Below are 19048 nucleotides of genomic sequence, written 5' to 3'. Positions count from 1 at the left end.
TTTCCAATCAAAATTTTCTACACTAAAGGACACACAATTCAGCAAAGATAAAACCTCCTCCATCCCATGCTTATTTTCATAATCAGAATGTGATTAGTGAATGAACATCTTTCACCTGTGCGTGGTCTGAAATTCCAACTGTGCCCACTTTTCCATCATACAATATCCATTCGTGTTTTGCACTGAACCTCAGATCTGCAAGGGAAAAAAATCACATTTAACAAGTTATTCAAGCTAAACGTAATAAGCTCTTTCTCTGTCTCATGTTTCCACACAAAAGTAAGAAACAGGCAGCACCTCTGCCATCACATCAATTACATATTGTACAAAGCGAGAATAGAAATGAAAGTGTACTTAAACCTACAAAGAAAACACATCAATAGCAAGCTAAATATGAACACTATGATATATTATGAATTTTTAGTGTTTTCATGTCCTTGAACATTTCTGTGTTGTTTTATTAAAGACACTGTATGGCAGTTATGGAAAATTTTGGGACAGTTGTTTCTAATTCAAAACAGATGATTGCCTACACTATTCAGTATTGTTCAATACAAATATTACTCATTTTGAGTATAATTATGATGTCCCTGTACGTTGCATCCATGATAAGTTTTTTGCTATTACTGGAAGGAAAACAAGGAAACCAGACTCAAAAACAGATTTCTTTCTTTTTTGTAATCACTGTGCATTTCAGAACATTGGTTTCTTTATCTGCCTATACACAAACATACACTTGCACACTGATTGTTTCTGTTTATCTGCTTTCTTACATATATTCACTCAGTTTCATTTAATATTGCTACTTTCTGTATTAGCCCTATCTACCGATTGTTGTTTGTTACGTATTTTGCTACTTTAATATTTTGGAGAGATTTATTACCAATATACCTCCAATAGTAACAGCTCTTTGTGAAAGCTTTACATTTCTGTATTCTTTCTTTGTCAGGGGAGGGGGAGGAGGAGGGGAGTGGGAGGGGTAGGGGGGAGGAAGAGGAGGGGGGAGGAGTGGGGGGAAGGGGAGGAGTGGGGAGGAGGGGGAGGAGGAGGGGGGAGGAGGAGGGGGGAGTGGGGAGGGGGAGTGGGGAGGGGGAGTGGGGAGGGGGAGTGGGGAGGGGGAGTGGGGAGGGGGAGTGGGGAGGGGGAGTGGGGAGGGGGAGTGGGGAGGGGGAGTGGGGAGGGGGAGTGGGGAGGGGGAGTGGGGAGGGGGAGTGGGGAGGGGGAGTGGGGAGGGGGAGTGGGGAGGGGGAGTGGGGAGGGGGAGTGGGGAGGGGGAGTGGGGAGTGGGGAGGGGGGAGTGGGGAGGGGGCAGTGGGGAGGGGGGAGTGGGGAGGGGGGAGTGGGAGGGGGGAGTGGGGAGGGGGGAGTGGGAGGGGGGAGTGGGAGGGGGGAGTGGGAGTGGGGAGGGGGAGTGGGGAGGGGGAGTGGGGAGGGGGAGTGGGGAGGGGGAGTGGGGAGGGGGAGTGGGGAGGAGGAGTGGGGAGGAGGAGTGGGGAGGAGGAGTGGGGAGGAGGAGTGGGGAGGAGGAGTGGGGAGGAGGAGTGGGGAGGAGGAGTGGGGAGGAGGAGTGGGGAGGAGGAGTGGGGAGGAGGAGTGGGGAGGAGGAGTGGGGAGGAGGAGTGGGGAGGAGGAGTGGGGAGGAGGAGTGGGAGGAGGAGTGGGAGGAGGAGTGGGAGGAGGAGTGGGAGGAGGAGTGGGAGGAGGAGTGGGAGGAGTGGGGAGGGAGGAGGGGGAGGGAGGAGGGGGAGGGAGGAGGGGGAGGGAGGGAGGGGGAGGGAGGGAGGGGGAGGGAGGGAGGGGGAGGGAGGGAGGGGGAGGGAGGGAGGAGGGGGAGGGAGGGAGGAGGGGGAGGGAGGGAGGAGGGGGAGGGAGGGAGGAGGGGGAGGGAGGAGGGGGAGGGAGGAGGGGGAGGGAGGAGGGGGAGGGAGGAGGGGGAGGGAGGGGGAGGGAGGGAGGGGGAGGGAGGGAGGAGGGGGAGGGAGGAGGGGGAGGGAGGAGGGGGAGGGAGGAGGGGGAGGGAGGAGGGGGAGGGAGGAGGGGGAGGGAGGAGGGGGAGGGAGGAGGGGGAGGGAGGAGGGGGAGGGGGAGGAGGAGGGGGGAGGGGGGAGGGAGGAGGGGGAGGAGGAGGGGGAGGGGGAGGAGGAGGGGGGAGGGGGAGGGGGAGGGGGAGGAGGAGGGGGAGGGGGAGGGGGAGGAGGAGGGGGAGGAGGAGGGGGAGGAGGAGGTGGGAGGGGGAGGAGGAGGGGGGAGGGGGAGGAGGAGGGGGGAGGGGGAGGAGGAGGGGGGAGGGGGAGGAGGAGGGGGGACAGCAAAATCATCCACAAATAAGAATCATTGTACTGGGCTCTATGTGGTAGATACTGTTTATGGCTATGGCAAAGATGGTAACTAAACACTACCCTAAGGAACACCATTCTCCTGCTCAATGATCCGACAATGTGTCACCAACTCAGTACCTAAAAAACCACTGAGACAGGAAAGACTGTATCAAGATGGGGAGGTGACCATGAAAGCTGCTGTGCGAGAATACTGTGTTTCCAAGTACTATCGTACACTTTACCGATATCAAAGAAAATGCCGATACAGAGATGTTTACATAGGAAAGCCTGCTGAATAGCTGCATCTCATAGGATCAGGTTGTCGACAGCAGACCAAAATATCCGGAATCCACACAGATACTACGGAGTTGCCTGGTCTCTAATAACCAGATCAGATGACAGTTAACAATTTGATCCAAGGTTTTTGCTACAAAGCTCATTAAAGCAATACTTGGGTAACTACTGGTACACCTGTGGTCCTTGAGGAGAGAGATCAAAAATAGTCTTTCTGTGTGACTTGAGGTAGTGACCTGTCTGCCATATCAAATTAAAACAGTCAACGAGGATTCCTTTGACACTGCTGACAAATGTCTCAGCATGCAGTACCAGATATTGAGTGCAGTATCTTTAGTCTCCGACAGTGTCAATTCCTGCTCTCATAAGCAGAAAGATAGTTGTAAGACAATTATTGGATCTGAAATTCAACTTGCCCATCTCTACAGTTGCAGGGTAGTAGCAAAACACTGGATCCTGGCTGCTATTGGCAGTAGTTTCTGCAAAATGCTCTGTCAGCACCTGTGCATTGTCTCTGAGTGTTGTTTACCAGAAGGTTCTCTGCTGTTGGGCAGTACTTAAGCAGTTGAAGAGTTGCATGTCTGACCAGGGTTATTGGGTGTTACTCATCTGTGCACCAAGGTACAGGTTGCCTCTTAAGGTGACTTGCAGACTTTGAGATGGATATGTCAGTGGCATGATAACTCATGTAATGTGGTCCACCTATCCTGGACACACTCATGGTATTCAAACACAGCCAGCTGGCAGAACAACATCCAGTTATCCTTGCTGACCATCCATTTTGGTGGTTGCTTTTCAGAGAATGCTCCACCCACTAGGTGGATGCGGAGTGGGAATGAAGGTAATCAATGACTTCCCATTGAAAAGTGTCTGCGAGGGATGAAGAGCAGAAAGAGAGGTCAATGGCTGAGAATGGCCCAGTAGCTGCAGCATAGAAATGCATGGGTAGTATCTGTGTTGAGGATGCACAGCTCGTGAGATGTCATAATGCCCTCCAAAACCTGACCCTGAGAGCAAGTAGAGGTCAAGACCCACAAGACATGACTGGCATTGAAATCTCATAGTAGGAGAAACTGTTGCGGGAGTTGTCCCATAAGATCTGTGAGAGCCTCTGAGTCTAATGCATCTTGTGGAAGTAGATACAAGTGAGCCAATAGTGATCCTCTGACATACATCAATTTCAATGGCAACTGCATGCAGTGTCAGTAGCCAGGGTAGAGCAAAAGGAATGGTGTGCACTATTGACAAACACAGCAACCCACACTTGGCTTGGTCCCCAATCAGGTCATCCTTTCAGTGAAGGGTCTATCCCCGTAGCACAGGGGCACCAGTGCTTTAAAATATGTTTCTTGTAAACACAGGTACAGGGGGCATTCCAATGTTAGCTGTTTCAGTTCCTTCATGTGTCCTGAACCCATAAATGTACCACTGTAATATGGGAGCCATCTATCACACGGGCTGCACTTTCAACTTGTCCTCCTGCTGGGAAGGCGAGCCTATAATGGGTGAGATTCAGTCTTCGGGCAACATGATTGCCACAGTCTGATATCAAACTCCATTACAGTTTACTTCTCGACTCCATTTGTGGTGGATGCTTAATCTTTACTTTTTCGCCAGAGGTAGGCTTTGGAGCCACAACCACAGTGATAATGGCAGTGTTAGATGGAATATTTGGAGAAGGGAGCTCCACAATGTTAGCTACCACAGCCTTGCCTGACGTTCTGGGAGGAAGTGAAGGTTACAAATTAACTGCAGCAGCATGAGTGAACTGGATATTGCAGGTACTTATGCTGACACTAGTAACCCCGTTTGTGTAGCAGCATCTCCCTTTGAACTGGCTGTTTAAGATGAGACACAAAGGAAGTAGCAAACTTTGGGGCTGCATGGTGCTGTAGATATTTTGCCTCACCATATGCCATACTTAGTTGTTTTTATCTCCTGTATCTTACTTTCTTCAAGGAAGACACTGACGTCTCTACTCCAGGCAGGGTGATTTCCAGAGTAGTTCACACATTTTTGGGGGGGGGGGGGGGGATATGAACAACCAACACCTTCATGGGAGATCTTACCACATTTATCACATGGTGTTTATCCCTTACAACTCAAGGTGGTAAGCACAAAGCATTGGCGTATAAAACAGCGCATTTGGTTGGAAAATAAGGCTGCATGCTGAAGTGAAGGAAACTAGCCTTAACGTGCTCTGAGTTTGCCAGTGCTGAAAATCACTATCCAAGGATAACATTTGTTTTCCCATAAACAGAGATACCACTTTACAGTTTGACAAAAAGGACACAAGAGCCTGATTGTATATGACATTTTTAATATTTAATATTTACTTTCAATGGAAATAAAAAAAAGATCTGCTAAGTCAACTTCTGACTCTGAACTTAAAACCAACAGAAATAACAACTACCTAAGCCATAACCAACAACCAGGTATTTACAAATGTAATAAAGAGGAGCAATGAAGAGGTCAATATTAAAAAATTTGGTGACCATACAACTTAAAGCCTTTAACAAATTCAGTTGAACTGAATGCTCATGAGCATATTTCACATTATTATGTAACAAATGAAGTAAGAAGCTACAGTGATCAGAACATAAATTTATCTGTACACTGCCTTGCTAAGAAGGTATGGGAAGAAGTTTTGAACAACACCAGTGAACAGTTAATGGATTATCCTACTATTCACAATTATGCTTCCCTATCAAAAGAAGGAAATTAATGAGGAAGAACTGGAGGAGTAGCCAGTTATACTAGGGATTCATAGGTCCCCAAAGAAGAAAGGATTACATTATGAAATACCAAAGCAAACAAAAGCATACCTCATAACAAATATCCCACACAAAATAATGGTCAGTGTGGGATACTGCTACATGGAAAAAAGAAAAAAAAACACTCAGAGAAAACCAAAACTTGATTTTGGTCAAATATGCAGAGGAAATAATGAACCTTTACAAAGTAAAAAATAAATTTAATCCCTCTTTCAAAGAAGTAGCTGGAAATCGTGTAAAGTTGGTTTTAGCAAATGATACAGAAGAACAAGAACTTTTTTCATAACCAAGAAAAGAAAGAAGTTTTCAAGGTCTACCACTTAACAAAAATCCTGAGCCTATGTTAAATAAATGTGCAGCAGAAATAGCTGAAACCCTTCCTGATTTTGCAGCTGTTCTATCTTTTTAGGACTATGTGCCAAAATACTGAAGGAAAACTATGCTTTAATTTCGTCTATGTGGCTGCTACTTCGATGGAACATGTGTCTTCTTCTTCTTCTTCTTCTTCTTCTTCTTCTTCTTCTTCAGTCCAGAGTCTGGTTTGATGCAGCTCTCCATGTTACTCTATCCTGTGCTAGCTGCTTGATCTCCGAGCAACTACTGAAACCTACATCCTCCTGAATATGCTTAGTGTATTCATCCCTTGGTTTGCCTCTATGATCTTTATCCTCCACACTTCCCTCCAATACTAAATTGGTGATCCCTTGATGCCTCAGAACATGTCATACCAACCGACTCCTGCTCCTAATCATGTTGTGCCACAAAATTTGTTTTCTCCCCAATTCTACTCTTCCGTAGCAACACATTTCAAAAGCTTCTATTCTCTTTTTGTCTAAACTATTTATCATCCATGTTCCACTTGGCTACACTCCATACAAATACCATCAGAAAATACTTCCTGATTACACTTCAATCTATACACACTGTTAAATTTCTCTTCTTCAGAAACACTTTCCTTGGCATTGCCAAGCTACATTTTATATCCTCTCTACTTCACCCATCATCAGTTTTTTCCTCCCCAAATAGCAAAACTCCTTTACTACTTTAAGTGTCTCACTTCCTAATCTAATTCCCTCAGCATCACCCGACTTAATTCGACGACATTCCATTATTCTCGTTTTGCTTTTGTTGATGTTCATCTTATATCCTTCTTTTAAGACACTGTCCATTCCGTTCAACTGCTCATCCACGTAATTTGCTGTCTTCGACAGAATTACAATGTCATCAGCAAACCTCAAAAGCTTTTATTTCTTCTCCGTGGATTTTAATTTCTACTCCAAATTTTTCTTTTGTTTCCTCTACTGCGTGCACAATATACAGATTGAACAACATTAGGAATAGGCTACAACCCTGTCTCACTCTCCTCCCAACCACTGCTTCCCTTTCATGCCCCTCGACTCATAACTGCCATCGGGTTTCTGTACAAATTGTAAATATCCTTTTGCCCCTGTATTTGATCCTTGCCACCTTCAGAATTTGAAAGACAATATTCCAGTTAACATTGTCAAAAGCTTTCTCTAAGTCTACAAATGCTAGAAACATAGGTTTGCCTCTCCTTAATCTATCTTCTAAGATAAGTCGTAGGGTCAGTATTGCCTCAAGTGTTCCAACATTTCTATGGAATCCAAAATGATCTTCCCTGAGGTCAGCTAATCCAGTTTTTCTATTTGTCTGTAAAGAATTCTATTTATTATTTTGCAGCCATGACTTATTAAACTGATAGTTCGGTAATATTCACACTTGTCAATGCCTGCTTTCTTTGGGATTGAGATTATTACATTCTTCTTTAAACCTGAGGGTATTCCGCCTGTCTTGTACATCTTGCTCACCAGATGGTACAGTTTTGTCAGGGCTGGCTCTCCCAAGGCTAGCAGTAGTTCTAATGGAGTTGTGTATTCCCGGGGACTTGTTTTGACTTAGGTTTTTCAGTGTTCTATCAAATTCTTCACACAGTATCGTATCTCCCATTTCATGTTCATCTGCATCCTCTTCTATTTCCACAATATAGCCCTCAAGCACATCACCCTTGTTTAGACCCTCTATGTACTCCTTCCACCTATCTGCTTTCCCTTCTTTGCTTAGAACTGGTTTTCCATCTGAGCTCTTGATATTCATACAAGTGGTTCTCCTTCTCCAAATGTCTGTAACTTTCCTGAAGGCACTATCTATCTTACCCCTCAGTGATATATGCCTCTACATCCATACATTTGTCCTCTGGCCATCCCTGGTTAGCCATTTTGCACTTCCTGTCGATCTCATTTTTGAAACATTTGTATTCCTTTTCACCTACTTCATTTACTACATTTTTATATTTTCTCCTTTCATCAATTAAATTCACTATCTCTTCTGTTACCCAAGGATTTCTACTATCCCTGATCTTTTTACCTACTTGATTCTCTGTTGCCTTCACTATTTCATCTCTCAAAGCTACTGATTCTTTTTCTCCTGTATTTCTTTGCCCCCTTTCTTGTCAATCATTCCCTAATGCTCTATCTGGAACTTTCTACAACCTCTGGTTCTTTCAGTTTATCCAGGTCCCATCTCCTTAAATTCCCATCTGTTTGCAGTTTCTTTAGTTTTAATCTACAGTTCATAACCAATAGATTGTGGTCAGAGTCCACATCTGCCCCTGGAAATGTCTTACAATTTAAAACCTGATTCCTACTTCTCTGTCTTACAATTATATAATCTATCAAACCTTCCAGTGACTCCAGGCCTCTTCCATGTACACAACCTTCTTTCGTGATTCTTAAGCCGTGTATCGGCTATGATTAAGGTATGCTCTGTGCGAAAATCAACCAGGTGGCTTCCTCTCATTCCTTACCCCCATTCCATATTCCCCTACTACTTTTCTTTCTCTTCATACTATCAAATTCCAGCCCCCCATGACTACTAAATTTTCACCTCCCTTCTGAATAATTTCTTTTATCGCATCATACATTTCTTCAATCTCTTCATCATCTGCGGACGTAGTTGGCATATAAACTTGTACTATTGTGGGCTTCGTGTCTATCTTGGCTACAATGATGTGTTCACTATGCTGTTCATAGTTTAAACACACTTCTATTTTTTAATTCATTATTAAACCTACTCCTGCATTACCCCTATTTGATTTTGTATTTATAGCCCTGTATTCACCTGAGCAGAAGTCTTGTTCTGCTGCTACCGAACTTCACTAATTCCCACTATATCTAACTTTAAACTATTCATTTCCCTTTTTAAATTTTCTAGCCTACCTGTCCTATTAAGGGATCTGACCTTCCAGACTCCGATCCGTAAACAGCAGCTTTCTTTTTAACAACGATGGAACATAAAGAACATTTAACAGCTGTATTTTTAGACCTCATAAAGGATACTAACGTTAAAACCCTGAGCTATGCAAAAAATTGTAACTTTATTTACCTTCAAAACAGGCAACAAATAGTCAAGTCAATGCAGAAGGAGGAAACAGTGTTAAGTGGACGCCAACCATGGGGGGGGGGGGGGGGGGGGGGTAGTGGGGGGATGTAAGAACACTGTGTAACCAAGGCTTGATCTTAGGCTGAATGAAGCTCTTCCTTTTTTGAATTAAACGATTTAGAATCACCCTCCCCTTTGGAAAAATGTATTACATTTGAAGATGGGAAAACTCTCCTCGAAATAAGTGCTTTGTACCACAGAAAAGGACTAAAATATTACGACCACTGAAAATACACCTCCCAGAGACTTATGCATGCCATATTTAAAAAAAAAAACTACAACTCCTTACTCTGCCATGATCTCATTCACAAATTAATTTCACCACTGCTTGAGCAAAGAAAACTGGGAAGAAAGACAAATACTCAAATACTGATGACAGTTTCAATAGCTTCATTAGTAGCTTATTACTTGTATCTCTGTTTCCTCCTGAAAAAGGAGAAAATATAAAAAGGAAATGTAAAAAAGTAATTGGATTGTCTTTGTAATACAAATACCTGCAGACAAAAGACAAAGATTACTACGCAAAATGTCTAAATAGAACTCATCTCTACAATTGTACCATATTTCACATCCTACAAGAAAATCCTCAACAGGCTCACAAAACAAGCCAAAACAAATACATATAAAATCAGCACACACTCTGCTGTAGGGTGAAAATTTCATTCTGGAAATACATATAAAACTCTGAAAATAAAATAAACACCTTGTGGAATATTGTAAGTAGGGAAACAGCAGCAAAAAAATGTAGAATCTCAGTATAATAACACCTCAAAAAGATCAGTTGTATTATCAGACCACAGAAAAATTGCAAATACATTTAGAGGTCATATCCCCCCAAAAATTGGAAACAGCCAGAGTAAAGCCTCTCTACAAAAAAAGGGATAAAAATGGATTATCCAGCTATAGGCCAATATGATTCGTATCTGGGTGTTCCAGAATAACGGAGAAAAATCTACCAAAGAGATTAATAAACGTTACAGGAAAAATTAACTATTTCTCAGACACTCAGCAAGGTTTTCTTAAGCCCAGATCTACTGACACTACAATTTTGGCGTTCCTAAATGACACTTTAAATGTCATTTACCATCGGGAGTGTATTTCTGCAATTTTTCTAGACCCCTCAAAGGCATCTGACGTCATAAGCCACACCATCTTGTTTACAAAATGACAATGTGTAGGTACTAGAGGACTAGCTAATGAGTGGTTAAAGTCTTCCACACAAAATAGAGAGCAAATAGCTAAAACTGCATTCCAAGAATGAAATAACATGAAGACCTATCAAACTGAAAAACTGTGCACTTCGTGTAGTGTACCACAGGGCTCCATTCAGGGAGAAGTTTTGTTTTTGCTCTATGTAAACGAGCTGGGACCAACCAGCCCACATCACAAGTATAATAAATTTGCTGATGACAAGTGTGTTAGTCAAAGGAATGACTGTCCAGCAATTGTGGAATGAAATCTAAATACGCACCTCAGAAATTACAAACAATCTAATAATAAAACTTCCTGGCAGATTAAAACTGTGTGCCCGACCGAGACTCGAACTCGGGACCTTTGCCTTTCGCGGGCAAGTGCTCTACCAACTGAGCTACCGAAGCACGACTCACGCCCGGTACTCACAGCTTTACTTCTGCCAGTACCTCGTCTCCTACCTTCCAAACTTTACAGAAGCTCTCCTGCGAGACATGCAGAACTAGCACTCCTGAAAGAAAGGATATTGCGGAGACATGGCTTAGCCACAGCCTGGGGGATGTTTCCAGAATGGAAAGTCTCGGTCGGGCACACAGTTTTAATCTGCCAGGAAGTTTCATATCAGCGCACACTCCGCTGCAGAGTGAAAATCTCATTCTGGAATCTAATAATAAATATCCAATAAACAATTACTATGAATCTACGCACAATACAGAATAAGCAGCCATTAGCCCCACCTATATTTATTCACCAGAAAAACACAAAATGTGAACACTACTAAGTTTCTTGGAATATGGATCCACGAGTATCTGAGATGGGTTCCTCATACAGAATATGTAACCAATAAACTGAACACCACTGTTACTGCATTAAAATTCTTTCAAGTCGCACATCAAAGCAAACAAGAAAAAATCTATACTTTGTCACAGCAGATGTAAACTTCGGCAAGATGTAAACTTCTCAGGGAATTTTAGTGCTAGCAAGTTGTTTCTCGACCCAAAAGAGTGGCACAAGCCATGAAAAGAGGAGCTCACAAAAGCTTGTGGAAGCCTTTATTGAAGTCCCTCCATTGGATTGTTTATATATTTTGCTTTTTGTTAGGAAAACCTTAAGACAATAAAAATCAGTTTGGAGTCAGAAAGCAAGATATTCACTCACATAACAGAAGACATATATATGCCCGATATTCAAATACAACACAAATAAAATGGAACACGCCAAGCAGGAAACAAGCTGTACAACAAACTACCTTGTGACATCAAAATTATCAAAAATATCTCGGCATTCAAAACAGTTGTTCATACCTACCTACTGCAGATGTGTTACTATGGTGTAGCTGAGTCCCTATCAGGTTAAAACCTAAAAGTGTATGTTGCTATTGCAATAAATAGTGATAATGGAAAATTTGTATTGTGTTAAGTGTGGCTAGGTAAAACAGACTGCAAAATTAAAAAATCTATGCACAGCTATCACTTCAGTAAATTTTCTTGCAGCACAAATAAATATTTGTTAACATAAAGAAGTAGACTACTATACAACAGGGTCATTCCATGTAAATGCAGAATCATTATCAAAAAATTAATTTTTCCTGTGGGAATCTTTTCCCCTATAATATATGTAGGTTGGTCATTGAATTTTGTTGACAAGATTGATTTTTCCCTCTAAAACCTATTGTTTACTTGTGGGAGCCACTGTTTTGAAGACTATATTGTTAAGTTTGTTCATGCAGAAGATTTGATCAATTTCAAGCTAAGAAAAAATCATGAAATTTATAATAATTCTTTACGGTTTGTATATCACTTTAAAGTGCATAACTTCTACTTCTTTTTGGTATATTTTTAGAAGCAAACAATTAACGCATGATAGATACAAAAATGTGTAATATGATTTACCAAATGCCAATTTTTTTTAAAGATTTTCACAAAATACATAAAGTATTGAAACATGCCATTCTGTCCTTCACAGAAGACTAACTGATAATTTGGTGTCTCAAATTTCCTCCTGGAAGCCTTCTCCTGGTATAGGATATTTAATTCAAGTAATGTGAGTTACCTTCATTTATGTAACATGAGTTACTATAATTTTTGTAGGTTTAGTTATAATTTTGAGCGGTCAGATTGGTTCTGAATTACATACAACACAACTAACAATATATTTCAACATATTTAACGTATATTTATCTCCATATGCCACATAAACTCCCATAGGGAATAGCTATTTCTACTTCGCAACATTTTCAATTTTTGCAGAATGCCTTTAAGTGCAGCTGAAAAGATGAGAAGGAGAAGAAGACAGAAATTGAATGATGAAGGCAGATATGGAGAGTGTAAAATCAAACACAAGGAAATTATGAAAAAATTCAGGAAAAAGAAGCTGGAACAGGAAAAATGTCTTAGTAAAATAACAAGAACGGATTGCTGCAGACAGGAAACTGAATGTTAGAGAAAGAGTTGCCAAGTACAGGAAGTGCCTAAAGGAAGCATCTTCAGCTATACCGAGTAGTTCTGCTTCTCCACCATATAAAAATATGGTCTTCATTGGGTAAAGCCATATCAAAAGTGAAATGTGTACTTCCAGCATCACCCAGAATTAAAAAGGTGTTGTTGGAAGTTTGTATCACACATCTGTTGAACCTTTAGAAGTTGAAAGAATCTCTAATCAAAAAATAAGTGATGAAACAATAAGTGCAGTGAGCAAATTCTATGAAAGGATGACAAAGGTAAGAGTAAGTTGCAAGTACGATACTTGACGTTTTCTTTGAAAGAAGTCCATGCAATGTTTTGTGAAGAAAATGTCAAAGTGATTGGCAAAAGTAAATTTGGAGAATTAAGACCCAAACATGTCATGCTTGCCAATAAATTTCCAACGCATGTCTCTGCAGATATAACAAGAATTTCATCTGTGCTATTAACTCTCTTCATAGCATAGTACCTACAATAACTGAGTGCACCAGTGACTGGCCAGAATTTTTTTTCTATGCAGAGCCTACAACCAACTGTTGGTTGGGAAAGTGCAAGAAAAGCAGTTAAACTTCTTGATTTGTGTACTGGTGTAAATGAGTACGGCATGAAATGGTATGTGTGGTACGAGAGTGATGGCAGAATTTTGAAAGTAGAGGAAGAAGGTACATTACAGAATCTTATTGATCATATTCTTACCATTGAACCTAAACTTTTAGAGCACTGCTACTCTAAGAGAGAACACTCAAAGAACTATCAAAGTGATAAGGAATCCAATGCTAATTGCCATGATGTAAATTGAATTTCCTGAAAATGTTACATGTGTAAGTCAATATGAAATTCAAAGTGCCATTGGCAGTAGAATCTAATTAGTATTTTTACTGCCATAATTTGGTATTCAGGTACTTCTCACCCCTGCATGTTGGTATCTGATAATCTGGACCACACTAAAACACTGTCAATCCCTATGTTGATAGACTTCTTTAAGAACTACCAAAAAATATTAGAGAAGTTGCAAACTGGGTCAGATGGTCTTACTTTCCAGTTCAAAAGCAGATATATTGGCTATACAAGTTGTAAGTAAGAGTCATGCCAAAAGAATTACATGGAAGTACTTTGCAACTTCTCATTGGCCAGTGTATGGAATTGGTGGGGCTGTCAAACACCAAGTTTGGTCTCATGTGAAAAGCACGAAATGTGTTGTAAACAATGCAACAGATTTTGTAAAAGCATTGTTGAATTCTTCTTCTAATGTGATAGCAGTTCTTATGGGTGAAGAAGACTTTAGCCAAAGAAGCAAAAAACTACATCTGTTGGCCTTAATCAAGAACTGCAAGCCTTTCTTGAACATTTCTAAAATTTATCATTTGGAACTCTATAATAATGAAGTTGTAGGACACATAACTTGATCAGCTGCAGAGGAAAACACTAATAGAACAGAAAAATCACTAGATATATGAGTAGATGACTGGGTGGTGGTAAAATATGACAATACATATTTTCCTGATAATGTTACTAAAATTGAATGAAAATGGTGAGTTTAAAGTTGATGTTATGATGAAAGATGGGAAGTTTTGGAAGTGGCCTGGAAGTAAAGGTGAGATATACTACACTAAAGACAAGCTTGTCAGAAAAATGAACCCTCCAAGTGTTGTAAATTGCCATGGTTATTTAAAGTTTGACTGTGGTCTGCGACAATGTAACGTGTCACTGTATATTATAATATGAGTTACTTGTTAATTATGTTTTAATATTTATTTTATTGGAGATTAAATGTTTGGAACTTTGTTAAAATACTTATAAGATTTTCTGGTATTGTGTGTAAAACAAGAAATGTTCACATAAAACAGAGCAGACTACTGTATTTTCTATATCATATGCAAAAGCCATTTCTTGGAAATGTAATGTGAGTTACCAAGAATAGTTATAAGATTTGGTTTTATAAATATAGTAATGTAACAACTGTTGTGATCTAGGTTTATACAGCATTCTGTATGAAGTACGTTTTGAGGTATAAAAAATATTTAATAGAAGCATTTCCTTCTGTTAACTGTCCAAAACTTACAACATAAACATCACTTTGTAGTGAGTTACCATGGGATGATCCAACACATTTTCATCAGGAGAATTTTAAATGTCTCAATTTTCTAATTTGTGTTTTTTATGCAAAAAGGTGCAGTTTTAAACTATGGCCAACAAAGATACTGTAAAACCTGTAAACATTTTCCAGTTTCATTAATTGTTGCAAATTCATATGCAATTTATGTATTTATCTGTCCATATAAATCTCTCTTTCAGTACTTATATCGTACACAGGATATCAGACAGAAAACCTTATCTATTGCTTTTACAAACAGGAAAGAAACACCATTTAAATTTTTATAACAAATTGGATCTATACAGTTAATACTTACAATTTTAATTAACCACTGTATATTTATAATTTATTTCTATAATTAAAGATACAAATTAAAATTTTTCTAGCATAAGATACTGTGAGTGTGAATAGATGCAGTTTTTCAGAAGTCTTCACACACTTTTTAAAGCTCTGTCATTCAGGAAGAGACGTTATATGTCATGGTAATCTGCTCTATAGTTTTGTCCCTGCAAGATATACACCTTTCTGGTATAATGTGGTGTTACAATGACTAACATGTATGTCACTGACCTGGTACAGTAATCATGGACACTTGAGGAAAGAGGTCTTTTTCTCAGTGCTGTTTTACTCTCTCTCTCTCTCTCTCTCTCTCTCTCTCTCTCTCTCTCTCTCTCTCTCTCTCTTTTTTTACATGCATGACTGCTTCCAGTATATAAATGGAGGGAAGGGGTAAGATCTTTAAAGATAGGTTTACATCGTTTTCTGCTGCTCGCTCACTTATTTCATTGTACTTATAATTGCCTTTTGTTTCCTGAAACAGTTTTGGCTGTTGTACATTTCCCCAGAAAATGATACAGTACTTCAGTACTGAATGTACACGAGCAAAGTATACACCACTAATTATTAATACATAGCTCATTTTTGTTAGTTTTAAATTTAGGGATGTGATATGAGAGATCAATATAAGATTTTCCTGGATACGAATCCCTAGAAATTTAGTTTCAGTGACAGCACTAATGTTTTGATTACCTATACATATTACTGATTGTATGATGGTGTAGTGTACATTTGTGTGTTTTGTGCAGAAAGGATGATTAAGTAAACTGATCACATGATGCAGTAAGAATGGAAATCAGTATTCATCGTGGATGTAGTTAATTAAGGTGCTAATGTAATAATAAATGCGCTTCCGAGCTGTTGTGAAAGACAATTTCTGTGTAGGCTATGTTACTGAAGTTAGTAGCGACTTGTTCCTAAATATTTGTTTAAAATTTTAAGTTACTTTCACTTATGGTAGAATCTGAATACAGGACCTATGAGCCTAAGAGTCACACTGTTTATGCATATGCAATCTACTTTCATGGAAGCAGCAAGCTGATTATGTCTGTAAAAAAGTATTACAAAGATTGTCACTATAGGCTACCTTAATCCTGAAACCAAATGGACTGTATATTAAGCCTATAGATTAGTGTGCCCTTTCTTGTGACATGCCAAACTAATATGAAAAGGGTTTCCATACTGTAGAAGCAAGCCTTGAGGATCATAGCAAAAGAAAAATCAGGAGCTTCTTGCAAACACCTATTCATTAGACAATATTCTCACAGTTTATGCCACGTATATACCAGAAACTATAATGATAGTGAAAGAAGACAATAAGGCCACAAAAAGAAACGTGGATATTCACAACTATGAAACATGACATAGAAAAGACTTTCATACGGTTAACAGCAGATTAACAGTACAAAGCCCCTAAGTCAAAGGAGCTGTTTTTAATGACTCGTTACCAAATGAAGATACTGACGGTAGATAAAGTGAAGTTGAAGAGAATAGAAAATTCAGCTGCATATTTAACTGCAATTTTTTTCCCTTGAGGCAACATAAAGGTGTGACATTTAATACTGAGTATGTTCTCCTCTCACAATAACTACTGACAAATTTAATACAACTAGAAACTTCAGTCACTGTAACTGCCGAACACATGCGCATTGACTGACGAGACGGTAGACATCTGGCCAAAGCACTAAGAAATAACCCTAAAACTACTGAACTTATTTTGCACTTTATTCCAACATATAAAATGACTGTGTGTAATGGTTAATCGTCCAAATCATTGCACCTACCTCCTGTTGTCTTCGGAACTGTCGTGCTGAGACATCTAGCAAAGTTTACCCGTTTACTACAACTGCCGGCCTCTACATTACTTATTTTATGCAGCACACGACATGTAAGAGCCGAAATATGCCTAGATCGCAAGATGACATGCACGGAAACAACCATTGCGTAAAGTTTGAAAACCTAATTCTGCAACTCTTACTGCGCGCACGGATAGCCAACTTGAGTTTGCCACTGAACACAGTTCTTGCCAAAGAGGTTCTTATCAACAAACAGACCGGCAGATAAAATCCTTCACCACGTGATCATACGAAGGAAAATAAAAGCGTGGCACCTGTAGCCTAAAAGTTCAACATTCTCTATCACTAGCTATTTTCATTTTTGATAAATTGCGATTACCGAAAATTTTTAACACAATGTCGAACCTTCGCAGTTTCTTGATGTAAAACTACTCGTGTAGCCTAATAGTACGGAAGAATACGCCAATACAGTCTCTCTTGTGTTTATGTCCCTACGCGTCCCCCCCCTGAATCAATTCATGATAACGTAGCCTCGAAGTTACATCATTTTTGTTGAAAATATGACAACCATGCTTGATCCTCTGCCCTCTCCCAAGATCGCGGCATGCTTATCGAGCGGCAGAGCCCAGAGGGTTCAAGGACTTCTCGACCTCCGGAGAGTAAAGTCCAGTTAGAACGGTATAGAACTGACCAAACGGTATAAAGAGCGCGTGGGCTCCATCGTTTACTTGTTAAGAATATCTTCACTCCACTGTTTATAGTCAGTGAACGCATGTGGTACAATAGCTCTGTAACTACTTAATGGTACCGGTATACAAAACACAAAGTTATAATTTAGTAAGGAAGCTCTTAGTTTTCTAAACAGGATACTGCACATCATTACGTTATTATATACAAAGACCAGACACCTCTCATTGGGTAAGGGGGAAGGGGGGAGGGAGAGTAGGAGAGGACTAAGCTGAAAGGAAAATGCTGCATATATAATGTGTGAACATATAGATATACTAAATGGGGAAAGCCCAACTGCTGTAAAATATTACATATATTTATAAAAATTATACGCAGTATTACTAAAGAAATGACGCTTTATGTCTAAAAAAGATGGGGAAAGACCTAAATAAAGAGCTGACATCTCTTACCCTTTATGGGTTCTGGCAGTAGTTACGACTGTAGGAGACAAATGTTAGGAATACGAAGTGCGTTAAAAGAGTATTCTTACAATTAAATGTTGGCAGCCAGGAAAACAAAGTTGTAATGCGGCACCACCTAATGATTGTTTACAAACTCACACAAGTCGTTTTCTTACATTTTCAATGCGGGTGACAGCAAACAATAATGGTGTCGATTATCGTTGCTCCCTTAAATTGCAAAGTGTGTGCTGTATTTCGATTTTCGCCTACAAAAGTATGTACAGATTCTCAAAGCCATCAGGACCTATGGCTGTTTTATGGGCCTACAGTAATGAGTGAAGGAAGGATTAGACAATAAGATCGAGACTTTTAAAGTGGCTGTACCAACGTGCATGATGAAAAGCAGAGTGGCAGGACCACGATCTAGACAAGTTAAATCATTTAACTAGTAGCCCAGAAAATGTGATCTACATTGGCAGTTGATGATTGGTACTCTGCATGATGAATTTCCTGAAGTTGGATGTCATATCACAAACTGTGTGCAAGGTGCGTACCTAATATGTTTACTGACATAAACACAAAGATCAAAGAATGTCAAGCAAACGAAAGTTTTCGGCTGCTATCGACGAGATGGAGAGTCGTCTTGCCACATTCTTCAAGATACGGATATCTAACACTGGTGAAGAATCAAAACAACAGTCAATGCGGTGGCGCCATTTAACTTCACCAAGGCCGAAAAACTCCAAACAATCTCCTTACTAAAGTAGAAAAACAAAGGCCATCGTTATCTGGACGAAATGGGCAACATTTTGATTGATGTAATGAGGAGGAGGAGGAATTACAGGTGACATATATCTGAATGATTCACCAAATACAGAGGTACCATCTAATCTCGATGGCGTGGGAACTCTCGTGCTGGATAGCACTACTCCAGGCCAAGGCGCGTTCATACATCGCAGCCCGTAGTATTCTACAGTCTTTTCGATGGAAGCTTTTCGACCACCCATTCTACCGTGTCGACGTCGTACCTTTTCTCGCAATTGAAGTAAAGCTTTGTTTCAAAACGACGAGATACTCAAGATTACCAAAGACAATTGTATGATTTTTCAGCTGTGTAATTTCTATGTAGAGAATCTGAAGTGATAGATGCTTTTAGGAAACCAGAACACAAATAAACTTTTTCTCGGGAATAT

The 19048-nt window shown here is 40.2% G+C and overlaps 1 protein-coding gene and 1 non-coding gene across 2 annotated transcripts in view; both read right to left on the bottom strand.

The window, feature by feature from the left end:
* Positions 1 to 17414, bottom strand: part of LOC126267350 (glycine cleavage system H protein, mitochondrial) — a 64395-nt gene extending 46981 nt beyond the window's left edge. The window contains exons 1-2 of the mRNA XM_049972475.1: positions 16714 to 17414; positions 116 to 195 (exon numbers count right to left, since the gene is read on the bottom strand). Of these exons, the coding sequence (XP_049828432.1) occupies positions 116 to 195; positions 16714 to 16870 (237 nt within the window). The 5' untranslated portion in view covers positions 16871 to 17414. The remainder of the gene's footprint in view (positions 1 to 115; positions 196 to 16713) is intronic.
* Positions 10370 to 10444, bottom strand: Trnas-cga (transfer RNA serine (anticodon CGA)). The gene has a single exon. It is a non-coding gene; the product is annotated as a tRNA-Ser (tRNA).
* Positions 17415 to 19048: the final 1634 nt, after the last annotated feature.

This window comes from Schistocerca gregaria, chromosome 4 (genome assembly GCF_023897955.1).
Source record: "Schistocerca gregaria isolate iqSchGreg1 chromosome 4, iqSchGreg1.2, whole genome shotgun sequence".
NCBI classification, from domain to species: Eukaryota; Metazoa; Arthropoda; class Insecta; order Orthoptera; family Acrididae; genus Schistocerca; species Schistocerca gregaria.
Note: the sequence above shows the minus strand (reverse complement) of the source record. Positions and strands in the feature narration are given on the sequence as shown.